The 21,230-nt window shown below is 44.5% G+C and overlaps 1 protein-coding gene across 2 annotated transcripts in view; it reads left to right on the top strand.

The window, feature by feature from the left end:
• The window catches only part of CYTH1 (cytohesin 1), a 71,954-nt gene extending 66,196 nt beyond the window's left edge, over positions 1-5,758 (top strand). For both annotated transcript variants that reach the window (XM_063293338.1, XM_063293339.1), the window contains exons 12-13: positions 3,529-3,683; positions 4,075-5,758. In XM_063293338.1, coding sequence (XP_063149408.1) covers positions 3,529-3,683; positions 4,075-4,153 — 234 coding nt within the window. In that variant the 3' untranslated portion in view covers positions 4,154-5,758. The remainder of the gene's footprint in view (positions 1-3,528; positions 3,684-4,074) is intronic.
• The last annotated feature ends 15,472 nt before the right edge of the window (positions 5,759-21,230 follow it).

Raw genomic sequence — 21,230 nt, 5'->3', positions numbered from 1 at the left:
CATCCTGCTCCAAAAGGACCCCACGGGACTCCTGAAACCATGCGCCTACCTGTCAAGGAAGTTCTCCGAGACAGAAAGGCGATGGCACGTCTGGGAGAAAGAAGCCTTCGCGGTAAAATCGGCGCTAGAGACATGGCGACACCTACTCGAGGGAGCCACCCAACCATTCGAGGTCTGGACCGACCACCGGAACCTCGAGGCCCTACGAACGCCCAGACGCCTTAGCCCAAAACAGGTCCGATGGGCCCAATTCTTCAGCCGCTTTAATTTCCAGCTGAAGTTCATGCCGGGCAAAAAGAACTTCCTGGCCGACGCCCTCTCCCGACTGCCCCAAGACGAAGAGCCCGCCCCAGACACCATTGGGACGGTCCTATCCGCCTCGCAACTGGGGATGGCCGTGACCACCCGAAGCGGCGCTCGGAGGCAGCTCGACTCTACGGCGCAGCCGACGGCGGGACAACCTGCGACCAGAAGAAGCCAACCGCAACTACCAGGGGGAATGCGCACGGACCTCGCCTCCGCCCTCAAAACCGACCCCTGGTTCCTGGCAAACCCCGACAAGGTAACGATGGCACAGGACCTGGCATGGGGGGAAGGCAGAATCTATGTCCCGGACTCGCAACGCCAGGTGATCTTGCATAGGTCACATGACGCCAAACAAGCGGGACACTTTGGGTTCCTCAAGACCCTACACCTAACACGGCGTCAATTCTGGTGGCCCGCGCTCAGGCAAGACGTAAAAGCATACGTAGCGTCCTGCCCAACGTGCGCTAGGGCCAAACGGGCACCAGGCAAACCCGCGGGGCTATTACAACGGGTGGCAGAACCCTCCCGCCCATGGGAGGAAATCTCTATGGATTTTATAGTGGACCTCCCACCCAGCCAGAAGAAAACGGCCATTTGGGTGGTGAAGGACTACTTCTCAAAGCAGGCCCACTTCATCCCCTGCACGTCGGTCCCATCCGCACAACAGCTAGCCAAACTCTTCCTCATCCACGTGTACAGGCTACACGGATGTCCCGCATGTGTGGTGACCGACAGGGGCACACAGTTCACCTCCAAATCCTAAAGCTGACGGGGACCCAACAGGCCCTATCTACGGCCTGGCACCCCCAGACGGACGGAGCCACAGAGGTTCTTAATGCCACCTTAGAGCAATTCATACGCTCATATACTAACTATCACCAAGACGACTGGGCTGAACTGCTCCCGTTCGCCGAAGTCGCATACAACAACGCCGTCCACACGAGCACGGGGAAAACTCTGTTCGAAGTAGTCTCGGGGCGCGACTTCGTCCCCATTCCGGAGCTACCTCAACCCCCGGAACCCCAGGTGGACGCTAGCGACTGGGGACGGAAGATCGCGGAATCATGGCCAATAATCACGGCGGCGCTGAAGGATGAACAGGCAGCCTACAAAGAGCAGGCTGACAAGCACCGGCGCCAACAACCGACGTTCCAAGCGGGGGATATGGCCTACCTATCCACCAAGTTCCTAAAGTCACCCCAACCCTCGAAAAAACTGGGGCCTAAGTACATCGGGCCGTTCCGAGTCACCCAAATAGTGAACCCGGTAGCAATACGCTTGGACCTGCCACACAACCTACGGAGACTCCACCCGGTGTTCCACACCAGCCTCCTGAAACCGGCAACCACCTCTCGATGGCACCCAAGCACACCACAGCCCTCACCGGTGATGATCGACGGGCAACACCACTTCGAGATAAGGGACATACTCGACTCCCGCAAGCAACGAGGAACTCTACACTATCTGGTCAGGTGGAAACACTTCCCCCACCCGGAATGGGTGGCGGCGCACAACGTTAACGCGCCTGACCTGACCAGAGCATTTCACCGGGCATACCCCGACAAGCCACAACCAAGGTCAGCAAGCCGTCCCCTGCAAACCCCCCCCGCAGGCCCCCCCCGCCTCCCGTGCCCCAAGGGAAAGGGCCCCCCCAAGCCTGCGACTTGGGTGGACCTCCCCCCCCGGGACTCACTCCCCCCGCCCCGGGCCCACGAGGCGGTGACAAGCGTTCGCCAGCACCCTCCCCCCGCCCCCCGGCCGCGGGGGAGTGGCAAGCAAGTCAACAGGGCAACCTGGGGGCAACGCCCAGGAGCTATAACAAAGGCGACGCACTTTAAATTAAAAAAAAGAAGGGCCCTACCTGGAGCTGATAAGCACCCGACCAGCCACGCCTCTCTCCTCGCCGAACTGAGCCAAACAAACAGGGTGTGGCTGGAGCATGCGCACGCCAGGACGTGACCCGGGCATGCGCACTATGGACACACCCTGGGAAGGCACGTGGTAGAGGGAGGAGCAAAGGGAGGGGCGACAACTACTCCGGCGGGAATTTCGGGAAAAAAAAAAAAAAAAAAAGCCGTTTGACAGCTCCACCAGGAAAAAAAACAAAACAAAAAAAAAAAAAACCAGAAAACCGGGGGGGAGCACTATTCGGACAGGGGGCAGTATGTCATGAGTGCCGTTGAGCTGAAGTCATCAGCGCAATGGCACACATGACAATAGCAAGGAAACAGGAGAAGGGGCTCAAGATAAGTAGCCATCAACTCACAACGACTAACGGCCAACAAACAATAACTAAACGGATCATGGAGCACACCCAAGCCATCAGCGCCAATACAACGGAGATCGCCCAGCTGACAGCAATCACCGGATGAATAGAAAACCCGATGATGGGCGATCCCGGAACGCCAGCGGGGCCTCACAACCCCTCACCCACCGGCAGGGCAACGTATTGGACAAAGGGGGGTGACGTGACCGCGAGTGAGGGGGCGCTGACCGGCGCGGGGTATTTAAACCCCGCACCGGCGCGCTCCTGTCACTCTCAGCTTTTTTCTTCCGACGCTGTAACTGCGCTGTGAATAAACCAGAGCCTGATCCATCGAACCAGTGTCTGAGCATTATTCAGAGGCAGGCAGCGCATGACAGGTGCTCTGCTCATGTTCCCAAGCATTCCAAATTGTTTCTGAAGCACGGACAACTCTAACATGCACTATCCTGAAGAGGTTGCCTGGTGAATATAAACTTTATACTCTGAGCTAGTATAGATGCCACATTAGCACTTCTATAAATTGCTGTAATCTTACTTCGACTTAATAAAAAGAGAGATGAGTACATTTTTTGTCTACACCTACAGTTTTTTATGCTCAGGCCTCCAGTGGAGGAACAGTCCAATTGGGAAGCCTCTTAACTATAGTTTCCTGTTTCAACTGAATTTGGAAATTAATATTATCAGCTTTGGAGCAAGCCACTTGATAATTAATTCAAGTTAATATTGATGGTTTAATTGGTAATCATAGTTTCTCATTTTGGATTACATTGGAAACTGTGTTGAATTAGTAGCTTCCTCCTTTGAATGTTAAGGGAAGTGGTTTATGGAACTGGTACTTGCTGCAGAAAACTTGTGACTTTTCTATGTGTCAACTGAATTCTGTGTGGTGACACCTCTGGCTTCACTTTTAGAGTAATGAAGCGAGAGCAATACTTTCAGACATGTTCTTCTTGCAGAACTGCTTTGAGCTGTATATCCCTGACAACAAGGACCAGGTCATCAAAGCATGTAAGACTGAGGCAGATGGACGTGTGGTGGAAGGAAACCACACCGTGTACCGCATCTCAGCGCCCACCACAGAGGAGAAGGACGAGTGGATCAAATGCATCAAGTGAGATGGAAGGAGGGAATGGCCAGTATATTTGAAGCAATATGGGGAATTTGCTGGAGCTTTGTGCTCTAATACAAATTTGTGATAGGGAAGCAGGGAGAGGAGGTATTCTATCTCACCCATAAATCTCTAGCCAAAGAAGGACCTGAAAGTGGGGAGAGGGGAGCAGCAAGTGGGGATAATGCTCCACTTAAGAGGAAAAGAGGTGGGGCAACCCTTAATGAAATCATAACAAAATGCTTGCCTTTTTGTAACCTAAAAGTAAAAGATGAATGAAAGACATTGGAACCCTCCTGACCCCCTGTTGTTTAAATCCTACTGGGAGGCCTGTGTAGGATTTTTCCTACGAGTGCTTAATTGTCTTCTCCCCGTCCCATTTTACTCTCTTCAGAGCTGCAATCAGCCGGGACCCTTTCTACGAGATGCTTGCTGCCCGCAAGAAGAAAGTTTCCTCCACCAAGCGGCATTAGCCACCTCATCCAACTGTGTGGTGGTGACATTGGCAGGGGACGTCTCTCCATCTCCTGAGGGTGGGGGACGAGAGGCTGCACCAGATCGTCTGCTCTCTATTGCTACCCTTGGGAGACCAGCTTCAGCTTTTGCTATTCTTTTCCAGTTTGGGAGCAGGAAGAAGGGAAGGGGGCGCTAAGTCGATGGCAGCCACCAACTTACCAACTTCTTTATTGGGAAGAACGCCAGCTCCTTACCGTGGCAACTTGAAACCCACTGCGTCTTCTGCAGTCCATGTGGCAGGAAGAGAAAATGGTTGGAGTCTTTGGGGCTACCATAGTTGATTTGTCCATTGCCTGAGCTAATGGAGAGGTAGAGGGCATTGTGCAGTACGCACCCCTAAGGGGATGTAACTCTATTTAAGCTGCAGTTGCTACTCTCTAAGGCCCAGCGCCAGGAATGGACCATGGATTGTCAAAGGTACACATCAACCTGTAGAGCAGACAGGCTAGCTCTGAAGCCTAGAGATTCCAGAGGCACCCCGTATTGCCTTTGCTCCTTATGTGTAATCAAGCAAGATTGATGGCTTCTTTCCCCCAAGTGATTCAGCCATGTGGTCTGTTAGGTATGCTTAGCTGGGATCCTCTCACTTTTTTAAAAATTAAACATAAGGGGAATGAGCAACCAGGATGTCAGCTCCAGTGCCTGGATTAGTTGCCTAGTGCAAGGCTGCCCTCTCCAGGATTTCCATTGTCCTCGTTGTAGAGGACACATACTTTAGGTTGTTCTTGTTGCTGCTGCAAGCCAGTGAATAGGCTTGTAGATTTGGGCAGGTGGATCATTGTATGATTTGTATTGATGCTTTGCAGGAAGATTTTGCCAACAATTTGTGGGGACTACCCTACTCAGCTGCTGACCGTGAAACCTTGGCCCTCTGTTTTATTTAGCATTGGAATCATGTCCCAGAATAGCAGGGTTTAAGGGGGGAGAAAAAGACTTCCACTAATAAGGAAGGGTAAAGCACACACCCTGAGCATTATGTTTCTGACCAGTCCTGTTGCAGTTGTTCTTTTCGGCAGGGATGGGGTTGGGTGAGTTCAGATGAGGTTGCCCTGGACCAGTGGAAGTAGTAGTCTTTAGCCCTGAGTGAAGCACAAGCAAAGGGTCGGAGATTAGGGATTTGGAGGGGGTGGCTTTGCTGGCTAATGTTTGCAACAAGGTTGGTGGGGTGGGGTGGGGTGGGGTGGGAGAGCCACAAAGAAGGCTGTCTTCCCTTGCAAAATTTTGTGGTGTTCTTGATTCCTCACACAGTTCTCCAAGCTTCAACCCCACCTCACTATCAGCCTATTTATCTGAGATGTAGATACTCTCTGTACAGGTTTCTTTCCCCTTGAGATTATTTTGTATTTGTTTTAAAGAAGATTGTTTTTGTGAAACATGACAGGATTCCTGCATATTGCTGTAGCACAAGGGGAAAATGGGGAGAGAGTGGAAGATACTCTAGGTCAAACAGCTGGGTTACAATTTTGTTTTGAATCTGTTTTTCAGGGCTGGTTTGGGATTTTTTTCCCACAACTTTGTGACCTAGCACAGAGCACCTGCAGCAAATAAACATTGGACTCGCATCTGGCTTATATTCATTTTTGGCTCCTTCTGTTCTTCTTAAGCAAATTTCGTGTTCTGACGATAGTTTTGCACCAAAAAAGGACCAGGCTCTTGCTAGTTAGGGACCAGATAACCTGGGCAGCCTCTTCAAATCTGCAAAATCATGACATGAAGTAACACAGTGGGAGAGGCATTGTTGGAGCCAGCTAAACGGTGATGATGAGATTGAATTAATCTGGAGCCCCAGCAGGGATGGTTCCACATGAGACTATTGCTGGCTGATCCCAGGGTTGCCAGTTGAGAAAAAATAGTACACAGAGTTGAGTCTAAGCTGATCTTAGTGGCTTTGGAGGAAGTTGGCAGGATGAATTGGAGTCCATAGTTGGATGTAAGTCTTCCTGACATGCACCCCTATGGTGATAGATGTCTACTTTCTTTAAGTAATTATGTGAAATTAATAATAAAGGTGTATCCACTGATAAATGGGGAGCTTCTCAACATTGCTGAGTGCAGACATGTCCACTACCGCTTGCCATCTTGCGTATAAACACTGACATAATTTTTAACATCTTACAACATTTCAGTGCTATGTAGTTTAGCAAAATAAGTAAGATACACAGTTGCAAGATGGGGGCAGGATCTTTCCCACTCAGCCAAGAAAAGAAAACAACGAGGTCTGTTTAGAGGTAACAACTGCAGTGTTTATCCCTGGAGCAGGCAGACAGTAAGCTCTACTTTGCTAGACCATCTTTGGGTGATTGGAAGTAAATCACCAAAGATTGCTGACTCCCAAGCATTTCACGGTGGCTCACTAAATTATGATGTTGAAATTAAGAAGTGGGGAGGTGGCAGGTAGCTAGGGATGGATGTTTGTATGGGAAAACTTTTGAGTTGTATTCAGCTCTGGCAGGCACAACCTATTTCCAGATTCAAAATTCTTCTTGCTGACCTCTTGAGGTTCTAGAGAGGAAAAAAATAGGTTTCAGAAGCCTAAGGTAGAAGGCGTGGACTTTCAACTGGAGCACCATGTAGAGCAGGCTGCCAAAAGAGAAGGTTTACCTTCCAGAACAATGCAGCTGAGTGGCTGTTGATGATGCTTTTGCCTGCAGATAGAGCAATGTTATGTCTAGCCCACGCTGGATGCCTTTCAAAATGGATGCTGCAATGAGATGAGGATTTAGAACAGCTGAGGTACTACAGGGAGTCAGGACAAGGAGTCAGCAATACTGTCTGGGAATGCTGGGAGTTGTAGTCTAGCACATCTGGTGAACACATGGTTGGCCTCTAAATAATAAATTGTGAAGGATTATTGTAACTGCCTAGAAAGTTGAGTAGTCATTTGCCTACCAAATGGCCTACCAAGATAGATAAATATAAATATTAATTTGCTTGCAGGGGGTGGGTGCTGAGTAGGGGTGACTCTTTGGGGCTAGAATTACATCCTCCACCTCTTCAAGCTTCCCAGATCATTTAAAAGGGGGAAAAAGATGAACCAAAACTGTTTTCTAATTTGCTTACAATGAGCAAAGGCTAGAAACCATAGAGTGTTTGAGAGAGAGACATATCATTGGTCCCCCTAGTCCAAAACTCTCAATGTGTTCTGGCAGCCACTGTCCATGGTTTCAGTGCAGGAGTTGGCCAGGATTGGATTCTCAAACACCCTCTCTGCAAACCCTGTACTTAGCAACAAAGAAGCTCTTACCTCTCATTCATTGCCTATATATACACGGGTGTGTGTATCACTACAACACTATTTCCTATTTCTCTCGTAAGTGCATAGGTACATTACATTCACTTTATTATTTCCACTGGCAAAATGGAAAAGGCACGTCTGATGGTGATTAGCTCACCATGACTGTTTCTGCCAGTCAGAACATGAACTTGCTTAGTTTTGTGGCTGCCTGATTAAAGTCACAGGCCTTTGTTTATTTCTTAAAGACTCTCAGGTAATGAGTATATATATTTATTTTTTCCTCCAGTTTCATTTTTGAAACTCATGCTGCCTGGTTGATTACCTGAAGATGGCAGCAAAAGTGTGATTTTTGAATTGTCACTACTGTTTCAGACCCTGTTTAGAATGAGAATTATATATCTCAGAGTTGCCTACCTGGAATTAATGTTTTTGTAAAATGGCCTTTAGTGTTCACACAGAGACTGTCTAGGAAGTGCAGTTAAGAGCCAGTTTGACACCTGGGGAAGAGTGTTCTTTTGATACATATGGTACTCACTGGATATGAGCTTTTGTCAAGGCTCAGACCAAAAATGACATTGAGCAGATGCTTCTACATGCAAAGTTCAGTTTCTTACAGATTCATCCTGAACAGTATCAAAAATTATGCAGGCCTTTTAATTAAAGGTACTGCCAGCACTTCCAATCAAAAGACATGCAATTAATTTGTCTTTTTTTCCTTAACTGACGTATGTAGCAGTGGAGAAACTCAGGAGGGCTACATTGATACATCTAGACCCCACACGTACAATTCCATCAATAATATTCCAATAATCCAATAATATTTTTTTAAAGCCTCATTTGGATCCTGTTTAGGACAATCACTTGAAAAAGAGAGAGCCAGTTTGGTCTAGTGGTTAAGGTGCTGGGCTAGAAACCAGGAGTCTGTGAGTTCTAGTCCCGCCTTAGGCATGAAAACCGGCTGGGCGACCTTGGGCCAGTCACACACTCTCAGCCCAACTTGGTGCAATGTAGACTAGCCTCCTCGTGGTGCATCCCGGGCAACATGACTTGTTATGGCGAAATAGTCTACACATCTGGCTGCTGGACCTCACAAGGATGAACAAGCAGCATGAACACTGAACTGTGTTGTACGATTAAAAACAAAACTTGAAAAAGGGTTCAGGACAGAGGAAGAATAATGGCTTGCATCAGCCTTTCACCAGCCTGATTCCTTCAAGATGTGTTGGGACTATATTTCCCAGTCAAAACTTGCATAATTTTAAATTAGAAGTTTTTTAAACACTAAAGCTCAGAGTGCTTTCTGAACTATTATGGGGGAATGGTGGGTATCCATAGAGAGATGATCCTTGTAAATGAAGTTTGCATGGTTCTGTTTCCAAAATCCAGCCAATGTCATCTTCCACTGAAAACTCCCTAGTTAAAAAGAGTTAAGGAGCAAATCAGTGTTTTTTTTATTCTTTGTGGCTGTCTTTAGATGACAAGAATTCTGGTTTTTCAGCCGTTCTGAATTTCTTTTAAAATTTGCTCAACATTTCATTTCAGGTCTAATTTAGCACCAAAATGCTCCAAGGATGGGCATATTTACATGTTGGTGTGTGCAGAAGCTCATAGAAAACTGCCAGCAAATCAGCCTTTCTGGCCAATTAGCTGAGCATAGAAAGTGAGGTGTCTATTCTTGCTTGCCAGTCTTACCCATTCTCCACGAACAGAAGAACACATGCTTCCCCATCTCCATAAAAAAAATTAATAACTTGATCTCTATTTCTGTGCTCACAATGGTGGCAAGCATCCACTGCCTTCCAAACTGTTGATGCTGGCAGCAGTTTTATTTATCTAATAACCTAACATACTGGGAATACAGGAAGTGAGAGGGAATGATGTGAATCCCTTTCAATGGGAGGCTAGATTGCCCACCAAAGCAAAAAAAAAAAGATCTATCGTATGGTTTTGGAAGTGATTTTTCTCCCTTCACCCCAAACCAAAAGGATTCACTGGAACTTTCCACAATGGCAAGTCCTTCAGTGATGACAATGTTTGATCACAAGGGGGCTCCCCTTGCAAGAGATCCAGAGCTGAAGTTTAATCTGCAAGAACAAACTTCTAAATAATCCAACACTAAGCAGATTGTGTGAATGTATGATTGAAGCTGCAAAGCTTCTTATCCACTGGCACAATGGAAACTCAGAAGATGAAGCAGAGAAGAACTTGACAGCTTATTATAAGTAGTTTGCAAGGGAAGAATTAAAGTTCAGATGGTATTCAGGAAGCTTCTGAGACTTTGTGCTGTCACTTTCCCATACTATGTCTCTTTAAAATGTTCAGGCAGTCTTCCTTATCTCCTCCCCCAACAAGTTTGGGGATATAATGCCTTGTAAACATAAAAACCTATAACCTGCCTTTATATTTTTATTTGAAGATTATTGCATCTGATCTGTGCCAACTGCCCTCTAAAGAGTCCACAGAGAATAGCAAGAACAGTAAAGATTTCTACGTTTGGGAACTAGAAACATCTGCTACCTCCTGGAATTGTTTGCAGGTCCAATATGTTGGTGCCACCATAACTAGTAAATGGACGGCATTTACTAGCTAGTGGTGGCACCAACATATTGGACCACATTTTTAGAAGCTGTTGATAAATGCAAATGCATTCTGAAGACAGTTGGGAATATTCCTGAGTCTGTTTTTCTCCAATTGCACTTAACTCTGATTTAAGCATTAATGCTACACACTCCCTCTGTATGTGATAAAGTGTGATAAGAGTCACTGGAGGCTTTAACAAACCATCAGATGAGTGGCTCGTGGGGGTGGGGTTTTCCATAACATAATTTTTTGCAGTTCCTCTGTGATATATAACAAGGGGTAACAAATCTCTCAATTCTGCCCTGTCCTTAAAAGATTCTTCATGTGTAGATTAGATCGACACAATCTCTTTTCTTCCAGATTGCCAAACATTTTGCTGAACCTCAGCCCCCTTATAGGCCAACTATATATTAAACACACATCAATTCCAATTAGCCAAATGTGATGCAGAGTGAGATTTTATTAAGTAAAAGAGTAAAAAATTGGGGAGAAGTCACAACAAGACAAATCATTTGAAGGCAACTATATCCATTCATTCTTTTTTGTTACTACTATGATTCACAGAATATTCTAGAAAATAGCCTGCTTTATTTTATTGCAAAATATGTGGTCCAGACCATCTAACCTAAGGATGGGGAAGCCATGGTCTTCTAGAGACCGCTACGCTGCAACTTCCAACAGCCCCAGCAGCATCTGAAAGGCTGCGCTGCCCACTCCCTGTTCTAGGCTATTCCAGAGATTGTACTGCCACCCCTTTTCTGAGTGCTGCTTATTGATCATTAAAAGACATCTTCCATTTTAGTTGAAAGTTCTCAGACCAGTTTGCCATAGCACGCTTCTCCGGCACAGTCCTCACATGGAAACGTTTCTGGGATTACGTGAAGCTCGGATGTTGTTATTATTGTTTCGCTTGGATCCCCAAAGCTGGAATATGTAGCCTGTAATGGAATCAAAGTCTTCAAAGGCCTGCCTCAGAAAAGGGTCTGAGAGAATGTGCTGAGCAGTTCCTCACTCTTCAATTCACGTTGCTCATGAAGATGGTGGGGGTGCATTAAAGGACGTGGCTGGGCAGCCGCATTAATATGCAGTCTGTCCTTCCGGAGCTAGCAGAGAAGGACGCTACAATAAAATATGCTCTTCTGGCTGGCAAGTGGTGCTGCCCTTACAGTTTTAACACAGCACAAGTTAAGCAAATTGGCTGTGTTTCCTCTTCCACTGAGCATTACCTAGAAGTACCAATTCCTTGCTCGAACATGAGTTGCCTCTATGACAGGAAGTGACTTTTGATAGATGGCTAGACCTAGCGATCCACATTCTGGTACTGAGAATGCTGATGTAGTGGCTGGGCAGGGGCCACCTGGAGAAGCAGGAGAGCTCTTCCTGATTCCGCATATCAGCCACAGGTCAAACACCTGGGAGGTAAAGGGACAAGACACCAAAATTCTCCTGCCACCCCCCAGCCCTGTCAGCCAAGGTTACAAGGTGTGGCAGGAGAAGTGAGGCGTCAACTTGCTAATGCCTGCCAGCTGTATTTCTGTCTACTGTTAAATACAAGTTTAGTGTCCTCCTAAAGAAGTGCTAAACCCATGTTCTGCCTGCTTTTGAATATGGGTTTAGCATCCTTTCAGAAGAAGGAGTTAAAGAAGCCCCAACTGCTTGTCGGCCTTTTGGCTAAGTTCAAGTGTATGCAGTAAATTAGCCCAGCTAACAGCTGACTGCAGGGTCTGGTTGCTCCCACTTCACAACCACTGCCCCGCCCCCACCTGTCCGCTCTATTTCAAGCCATTTTAAAGCACAGGTTTAACAGTCATCTGAAAGAACCTGAAGCAGCCCAAACAGTAGCTTTAAGAACAGGGGGACTGCTTGGTTAAATGGGAGATTTGCCGGGTCTGATTGACAAATACTGGTGGTTCAAGATAAGCAGCTCTTTACCAACCAGCTCTCCAATCTCAGAAGAAGCAAGGGGGGGGGAGTTGAATCTTTACTGCCAGATCTCCAAAACAGGTCTATGCGATCAGACTTAGCAGGTAAAGAGCAATCTCTCTCCCAGAGTCTCCTGCGACCCGAAGCCTGGCAAGTACATAATAATTTGTATTAAAATGAATGGAGGGGAATTGCACCCTGAAACAGCAGAGATGAAAAGCACTAGTTCTCTCTCTCTCCAGCTTCACTGTGCATCTCTCTCCTGCTGCATCCCTGCACTGCACTGCACCGTCTGCATCGGGATGATCCCTGGGGAGAGCCCAGTTTGAAAGAAGCAAGTTGCCAATAGGAGCTAGGTAGATCCCAGCCCCGACCTTGCCATCCACCACACCGTCAGTGAAACATCATAGATCATGTCAGTGGCAAAAACTGTGTCAGGAGAAACGGGAAAGGGCTAATTTAAAATCGAAACATCTAAAGACGACAGAGCACACAGCTGCTTTTTCAAGGAAAAACATCATGGATAGACCCTGTGTCAGTGCATAGGGCTACCATCTATGTCTGCCTGGTTTTGCCCCCTGAAAACGTGGCGCTCCCCTTCTCCTCACATTGGTTCTGTCCTTCATTTCTCCTTGTTTATCCCTCCTTTGAAACAACAGAGGCAGCCCCAGAGGCATCTGCAGAACCTGACAGTTTCATCAGAGCACTGAAACAAGTTCTGTGGTAGACGCTCTGCCCCCTATGTGTAGGCATGCCACATCACGATGCAACTACAAAAGGGGTGGAGCTTGCATCACAAGGTCCATTTCATCATTTGCCCCCTTTGTTGCTGCAGACCTCAAGTGCATTCATACCCTTCCCTTTCAAACATTATGATACAACACCTGATCTTAATTAAAGTATGCCTCTTTTGCAAGTGTGAAACAATTCTCACATGCAGGGGCAGGGATGTGGCCCAGTTTAAAAGTCTTGGGTCCCCCCTCCCTTTATAAAAGCTGATTGTTCAGGTAAGAAGTCTTGAATATCCAGAAGTGGAGGAAGCTCAGCCTTATCCTTTGACTGCACCCCTATGGAAAGGTTTCCCACAGAGCTCAGTATTTACCTCAATGAAGAATCCTCTCCATCCTTTATCTGGATTTTTCATTTCTTTCTTATAAACACCTGTGCTCTTTCCAAAGAAGAAAAATATCTGGTTACTGTTTAGGAAGTTTAAAAAATCCATGAGGAAACAAGACATCAAGTCACTGATGTATCTGAATAAGTATTGTTTACAGAGACTGATAGCTTTTCTGGGTTTTTGTTAGTTTTGGCCAGATTGAAATTGAACACGCAGCCTGGGGGGCTGACATATGTAGTGAGAAATGAGGGCAAGGCAGATAAAAATGGATGCTTTGGTGCAAAGAAAATGGCCAGATAGGACAACCAAGCAGTTGCCCCAAAGTGAGATCTTGATAGCCACTCTGTCTGATGAGTTATTGTATGCTAATGCTTCTAAAGAGTTAACAGATGAAGGGGTGCACAGCATGAATTATTGATGGATCTCAAGTTGGGAACAAAGAAGACAGTTTGTCCCAGGAGAGTGAGAGGTACGAAGGGAGTAGGTGCAGGAAGACACTACGTGGCCATAGGACTTCAGCAATTGGCCAAGGGAGAGGAAGTTGACCAAAGGAAGGAGCAGATGGGAACGAGGGAAGGAAGTTTTGTAGGCTTGAAGAAAGGTTAATCAAGTGTGCCAATGGATGGCACAAATGGAACAATTGTGTGGAAGGTGTCTGACAGATGAAGAAGGAAGAAAAACAGTACAAGTGAGGCATCAATGGAAGGAAAATTAAGTAAACAAGTAGCTGGCATCCAACAGATAAATGGAACTAAAATTGATCCAAAGGGGGTGGGGAACTCTTCAATACTGTTTGTTGCTGCTTCTAAGGGAGAAACTATTGCATATTTTTTCTATATTATAAGGTTAACTAGACCAAAATACCCTTTAGTTTGTTTTCTTTGTTTTTTTTATTTCTTCATTTTTTAGCAAGATCAACAGCACAAGGGTATGCCATTCATGGAAAGGGAGATCTTTATAGAAAACAAATCTTTACAGAATTATCAACCAACTGAAGAAAGCCTTATTGAAACAATACAAGCAAATTTAATTAGAAGTTGTCTAATTAGATTATTTTTTAGCTTGGAAAATTAAAAGGGGCTAATGTTTTCTCATATTTAAGAATAAAGAACATCAATGGGCTTATATGATACAGTTCTCTATTTGGGAAAATGTGGTTTGAATTTGCCTGAAATCTCTAATCAAATTATGCAAAAGTATTTGCCAGAGAAGAAGATGACATTCTTTATGGGTGAAAAGAATAATTTCAGTCCAGAGCATATGACTGCGCAAAGAGGAGAAAGACAATACCAATATTTTTTAAACATGAGATTAAAATAATTAGATTTATTTTGTCTCCCCAAAACTAACTACTTAAACAAAGGCAAACTCTAACATTGATGACAACCACATCCCTATTCCTGCTTTAATATGGCATGCTAGAAGTTTTTCAAGAGAAGCCAAAGAAGCGTTCCAGGGTTATGATAAACATTTTAACTACTACTTTTGCTTTGAAATATCTTAATTGTACAAAATTTCTAGTCCTTCAACTGTTGTTGAACTACAGCTTCCTGAAGCTCAGCCAGACACTCAGTGATGAGATATGTTGAGAACTGTAGTGCAATAGGAACATCTAAATATCCATAGGTTTCTCATCCCTGTCCCACACATCTGGGTGCTTGCGATTAATTGGGCAGCTTTAACTCTCTCCTCCAAAGCCGAATGAATGAATGAATGAATGAATGAATGAATGAATGTCTACTCACCACTTTCTTCACCTTAACACGATGCCATTTAATAGGATTCTTTTTAGCTTCTTGTCCAGATAACACGTGCATCCGGAAATCTTTCCTAAGGATGTTAAAAGTAGAGAAACTGAACACTCCCAGATTTTTTTTCTCTGTCATTTTTGTAATTGGTTTGTTTTTCTTTTTTAATTCTGTATTTTCTTTTAGTTTATGTCACTTATTTTAATTTATGTGACTTTGTTTTGCAAAGTTAATTTTCAAAAAGGGATGGAGGAAGAAAAAAAATGTGTTAGGGCCCCAATACCTTGTTTCAGCATTAGTGGTAGCATAGTAAGCACAGATTGATGAAGGCTCCAAATCTGTGGAAAAGTATATAGTTCCTCCAGTATTTGTCTAGAAAAAGAGGAAGGATCAATGAGAAAGAAATGAAGGCAGGTGTTCTTCTGAGTGTTGTTTTCCTTTTCCATAAGTGGAAACAAAAAGTGTTGTTGGTATGTAAGCCAAATCTTGGGTGGCATGTCATTAATGCTGTCTTCTCCAACTGCTGCTGTCCAGATGTATCTGATTTCAACCTTCATCCTGCCCTATTACTACCTGATGGAGACAAGATATGGTGGGCCATCAGTTATATTGTTTATATACACCTGGTCTATGGCAGGGATGAGTTAGCTTGCGGCTGCGTTTAACATTTGGGGAGGGGGATGATGGCTGCAGGGGGAAACATGCACTAAGAGACAGGCAAATTCAATTTAATGTAACAAAGATTTCCCAACAAGTTTCCACCAGATGTATGAAGACTGAAATTCTCAGAATTCCCAGCCACTGCAGCTGGAGAGTTCCAGGTTGGTTGTCCCATGGTGTTCTCATTTGCAATGGTTTTAGGTATGCTAGGGTAATAAGGAATATTCTAAATTGTTTGTTGAAAATGCCCTTTTGTGGAAGCTGAGCTCTCATTTTAGCATAGCAGATCAACTGTTTTTGGCTGTAGTGCAATCATATGTGCTGCAGCTGCCAAAAAAGCCAACGCAGTCCTGGGCTGCATCAACAGAGGGATCATATTAAGAGCACGGGAAGTGATAGTACCGCTCTATACCGCACTGGTGAGGCCACAATTGGAATACTGCATTCAGTTCTGGTCATCGCAATACAAAAAGGATGCTGAGGCCCTAGAAAAACTGCAGAGAAGAACAACAAAGACGATAAGGAGTCCCATGAGGAACGGCTAAAGGAACTAGGTATGTTTAGCTTAACGAAGAGAAGACTGCGGGGAGACATGATAGTAGTCTTCCAATACTTGAAGGGCCGCCACAGGGAAGAGGGTGTCGACTTACTCTCCATAGCACCTGAGGGTAGGACAAGAAGCAATGGGTGGAAGCTCGTCAGAGGGAGATCCAACCTGGAAATAAGGAGGAATTCTGACAGTGAGAAATTAATAGTGGAACAGCTTGCCTCCTGGAGTTGTGGGTGCTCCATTGCTGGAGGTTTTCAAGAAGAGATTGGACAATGATTCGTCTGAGATGGTATGAGGACTCCTGACTTGGTCAGGGGGTTGGACTAGAAGACCTCCAAGGTCCCTTCCAACCCTATGATTCTATGATTCTATATGTCTCTCACCAAAGTCCTGTTCCAATGGACCTGGGGACGCTGTTGATTCTGCATGGTGATAAGGTAAAAAGTGGTGGTTGGAATTCCAAAACTGTCTTCATGGTGAGCAAAGGCATGGTTCACATTTGGGATGATTCTGTAAAGGAATGGTGAGAAATGTATGAGTTGCTTGACTAGTAAGAGTTAGCTTTGAACCAACTTTGCACAGGAGCTTATTCAGTTTTCTACTGGCCCCACCAAGAGTAAAGAGAGCCTTAAGTCTGCTAGGGTGCAGAAATAAGCTGCTGTTCTGGGTTAGTTTTCTGTCCCCAAACAAACTGTCATTTCTCTTTTACCTTGACCAAAGCTGCTATTTAGTGATCCTTGGATATAATGCATGATTGCTACTACTCCTGTATCAGCGATTTTGTTCCAGTAAGTCCGAAAACAGTATCAGAGAAGTGGAATTCAAGATGCATTTTATTTGAGGCAATTTACAAATAAGACAATCCTTATAACAAGGGACTTAGGAATAGTAAGTCTGATTATTCTCCTCCACTGCCTCTCATCATACCAATCCTGGGAGGTGCATAACCTTAGAGTAACTAATCAAACTCTTTCATTGAGTTTCATGTCTGAAGGAGGGTTTAAACTCTGCCCAGCACACATTTTCTCTCTCATTTTAAATTAAAAGTGATTATCTAACCTACACTACCAATACGGTTATAGTTGTTGTAAGAGTTAAATTGTAATTATAATAAAATCCCTCAGATGTGTTGTTTTTGTACAATTTATTTGCAATTCATTAATTCAAACTCTTGCTGAGCACTGGGTATTCCTCACCTCCACTGCACATTTCTAAAAATACAACCTGGGTGCCTCTACGAGAGAGAACTTTCTTCTGTGGCTCAACTCACCGGAGATATTTCTCTCCTTTTAGCTGATTAAAATAATAATTGGAATTGTCAGGCTGGCTGATTTCATCTCCTGATGCCACAAGTAGGTACTTTGCTTTGTTTACATACTGCTCATTGTATTCTGGGAACAGGAAGAGAAAATAAAGGAAGGTATATGCCTTGCCTCACGTTCAGCAGAGAGCAAAGAGGGATAGGGTTAATTGTTCACAGCCAAGAGAATAGAACTCTCTGCTAAAACTACTTTTATTAGCTGGTCACAGTAACAGAACCTTGCAACTCTGAATGTGCCTCCCCACTCCCTGCCTTTATCCTGAAAAGAACTAGGGAGGGTCAGGTCTGAGATGCTTTCTCAAATTCCATTCCTGCTTTGGACTGAGATCTCTCTTATCTGACCATTGCCTTGGCTGTGGATCTCCCTCCTCTTCCTCAAGGTTATTCTCACAGCCTATCACAGTATGCCTCAGTTCCTTTCCCATACTCTGCATCCTCCTAAATCCATTTGTATCTTCTTAAATACCATGGCTCTATAGTCTAGACCTTCATTAATTCCTCCATTAATTGAATCTTCAGTGGTGTTTACTTACTCAAAGGGTCCACATGTAAAGCCATGAGTTCAAAACGGGGATCATCCATCTGTCGCGTCACATTGAAGTGGTAGAAAGCTGCCAGTGCGAAACTCCAGCCACAGTATGATCTGTACTGGTGATGGAAATTCTGCAGAAGGTTATAGCCATGAGCTTTTGATGCAGTGAAGGGAAACCTGACAAAGAGCTAGATTATTGGCACTACTTTTTAAAGTAGCTGACTCCTCAGCCAGGTGGACAGGCCAATTCTGCAAGCACTGGACATTGCTGAACTCTTGAGGTCCTGTCAGTAATCCTGGTTCAACCCATATTGTAGCATAAATGTCAGCCTTTCCTAACCTGGTGCCCTCCATTTGTGAGAACCACAACTCTTTGAAATTCTCAGAGAGCATGGCATTTGGCCTTGCTATGAGCTAGATAGAGTACCCAAAAGGAGAAGTCTTGTAACATAGAGCCTTAGAAAGAGATATCTTCTTCAAGGGATGTTTTAGTTAGGATTTTTGGAAACTGCATCTATCCTTTTAGTGACACATCAAATAACTTAAGAGTTGGTACTACGAGATGGGCAGTAAAGAAATATGACAAACAAACAAACAAACAAACAAACTTTTCTCTGCTTTGGAGCAAATGCCCATTTTCAAAATTCTTTGTATTTGAGTGAAGAAACTGAGATGATAATTTCACCAAACTTTTCCAGAGACAAAGGAGATATTTCCAATGATTTTTAGGCCAGTCTAAGCAGGGCCGCAACTAGGGGGGGGCAACCGGGGCATGTGCCCCGGGTGCCATGCTGGTGAGGCGCCAAAATGGATGCGGAATTCATGTTTGCCCCGGGTGACACAGACCCTAGTTGCGGGCCTGAGTCTAAGTGTCCTCCTCCTTAAAAAGAAACCAAACGGAAAAGTTTTAAATTTTTGTTTTATTTATGGTTGTCTGGCAGTTGTTTTGTATTTTCCATAAGGCCTTCACCTTACCATTATTCTAGGATATTGGGAGGAGGTTGGTAATGGTTGCTACAAAAACTGTTGAAAAAATCTGCAAAGGGGCCTTCTTTTGGGGAAGAGACTCGTGAACTTTGTAAACTTGTATTTAATCATATCAAATCTTGAAACAAAATGTCCCTGCCAGTTTCTGCAATAATTTGTAAGCCTACATGTTCAAGTGCAGAGATTTCGATTCATATCTCAACTAACTTTGAACTGAATGGATATGTGACACACAGATAGGGAAGCATTGGCATTGATCTGAGAGTAACTTTGACAGGACCCAGCTTCTAAAATAACATTTTCCCCATTAAAATGAGAGCCAGCAACATTTGTTTAAAAGATCAGCAGTAGGCAGCTTGGTGCCCACGCCCCCACATAGTTCTGGACTACAACTTTCCCAGTACTTTCCCAATGGCTGTGCTGGTGAGGACCATTGTGAGGTCAAGTCCAGAACATCTAAAACAGGTTGCTCACCCATCTTCCACCATAACCCAGGTTTATTTATTCCAATAGCTGAAGTCACCCAGTTAATGTCTGGGACCATCAGGTTTTGATTATGTATTCTAAGCTGCTCAGCTTTATAAATATGGAACTTCTTCAAAAAGAGAAAAAGCTCCATAAGAAAAATCTGGAGAACAGAAGACTTCTTTTGTCACAAACCTTGTCCAGGTCATCAAGGCAAGCCAATCCAGTATGCACAAAGTACAGGTGCTTAAGTAGCGCAGCTGAAAATTCTCACCTCAACAAAATTCAGGAAGTCCATAACGACTGGGACAAATGACACCACACGCTTGTCAATGGCTGCAGTCAGCCAAGCGATCCATCCACGCTAAGGGGAGAAATGGAAAGATGGAGAAGAGCTGCTGGAAATAAACTCAAGAATCTTTCTGAACTACTACAGCTTAGGCATGGTTGGCCTTTTAAACACCTTAATGAAGAAGGACAGTGATGAGGTATACTTTTTGCTTGTTTGTTTACAACTGCATGACCTCCAACAAAAAAACCACACCACTACCCTATCATATTAAAGAATAATTGCAGATCTATGCACATTTCTCTCATAACATTCATATACACACATGTGGGATTTTTGGCTTTTATACCGGTCAAAGTGGCATCAGCTGTCCTGGTAGTAAACTTTAAAATTTGTGCTGGCAGCCACCAGAGAACAAAGAAAGACTTGGAAACTTAACTCTGGGCTCAGCTGATTGTTTTGCCTCCTTTCCTTTCTTCCCACCATCCCACCTTCCACCTCACCACCATGCAGACTCTTTGATGCCACCAAGTCAAACTTGCATTGATATCATACTTGGGCTGCAAAGGTCCAGACAGCCACTAGATTGTAACAAAGTTACAGAAAACTCTTTGTTGCCATCTAGAGTTCATCTGAATTTTGCAGCCAAGTTATACTAGCTCTACAATAGAGGAAATAGAGGCAGAGGGGACAAAGCGGGGGATAAAAGGGGGAACCTCCAGAGGTTGGATGGAAGGCACACTTTAAAAAAATCTGGACTCTCCAGCCATCTTACTTAGGCCTTGGCCCTCTCAGATACCTTGGATGAGCCCAGTAGCATAAATTCAGTGATTTGTACATCTTCACCAGTCTGTTTCAGCAAGAAATCTGTGACTGTGTCTATGGCTCGCACAGTGGCCTGCATAGAAAGAGAGCAGGATTATAGCTTCTGCAAAGAGATTGGCTTCAATGCTGATTTGGCATGGTACATTCAAAACACCAGCATAAACATGTTTTGAATATATATGTATAATAGACTCCTGTGTAAAACCAACATCTCTCTGCTGAAATGGGGAAAATGGAACAAGCAGTGCTCAACGTGTGAGACAGCAAAGCAACACTGCTCCTAATATTGTAAGTTTCATTCATTTCCCATAATGTGAAAGGTTTCCCATCACATCAACTATGTCACTGAGTGTTTTGCAGCAATGCCAAGCTAATTTTAAATGGACCACAAGGGTTTATTTAGGTGCATGTATTCAAAAGTCTTGTTATTCTTCTTTTCTAAGTGTGATAAATACAACTTATTTGCTAATGACTTTTGATTAAATCTTCCTGGGAAGAGAACAACACTATTTTGGAGACCTTTTTATTGTTCATGTTTGTGAGAACGCCTTTCTCTCGTCTTTCTTCTCACTGGCATTAAGCAATGCTGACATTAAATAGAAAGGAGTTTTCTACAGCTCACGGGGTGATCACATTTGATCTACAGACACAGGCATCAGGAGGATGTACGGTATAGCTACATGAGTCATCTGCCCTCTAGAAAATTGTCACTGGGGCAACAGCCACACTGTACAGTAAATATGGGAAGTCTGTGGTCCTCTACTGTATACGTTGTTGGATTACCAGCTTGTCTTTCCTGTTC

Source organism: Candoia aspera, chromosome 2 (genome assembly GCF_035149785.1).
Source record: "Candoia aspera isolate rCanAsp1 chromosome 2, rCanAsp1.hap2, whole genome shotgun sequence".
NCBI lineage: Eukaryota > Metazoa > Chordata > Lepidosauria > Squamata > Boidae > Candoia > Candoia aspera.
Note: the sequence above shows the minus strand (reverse complement) of the source record. Positions and strands in the feature narration are given on the sequence as shown.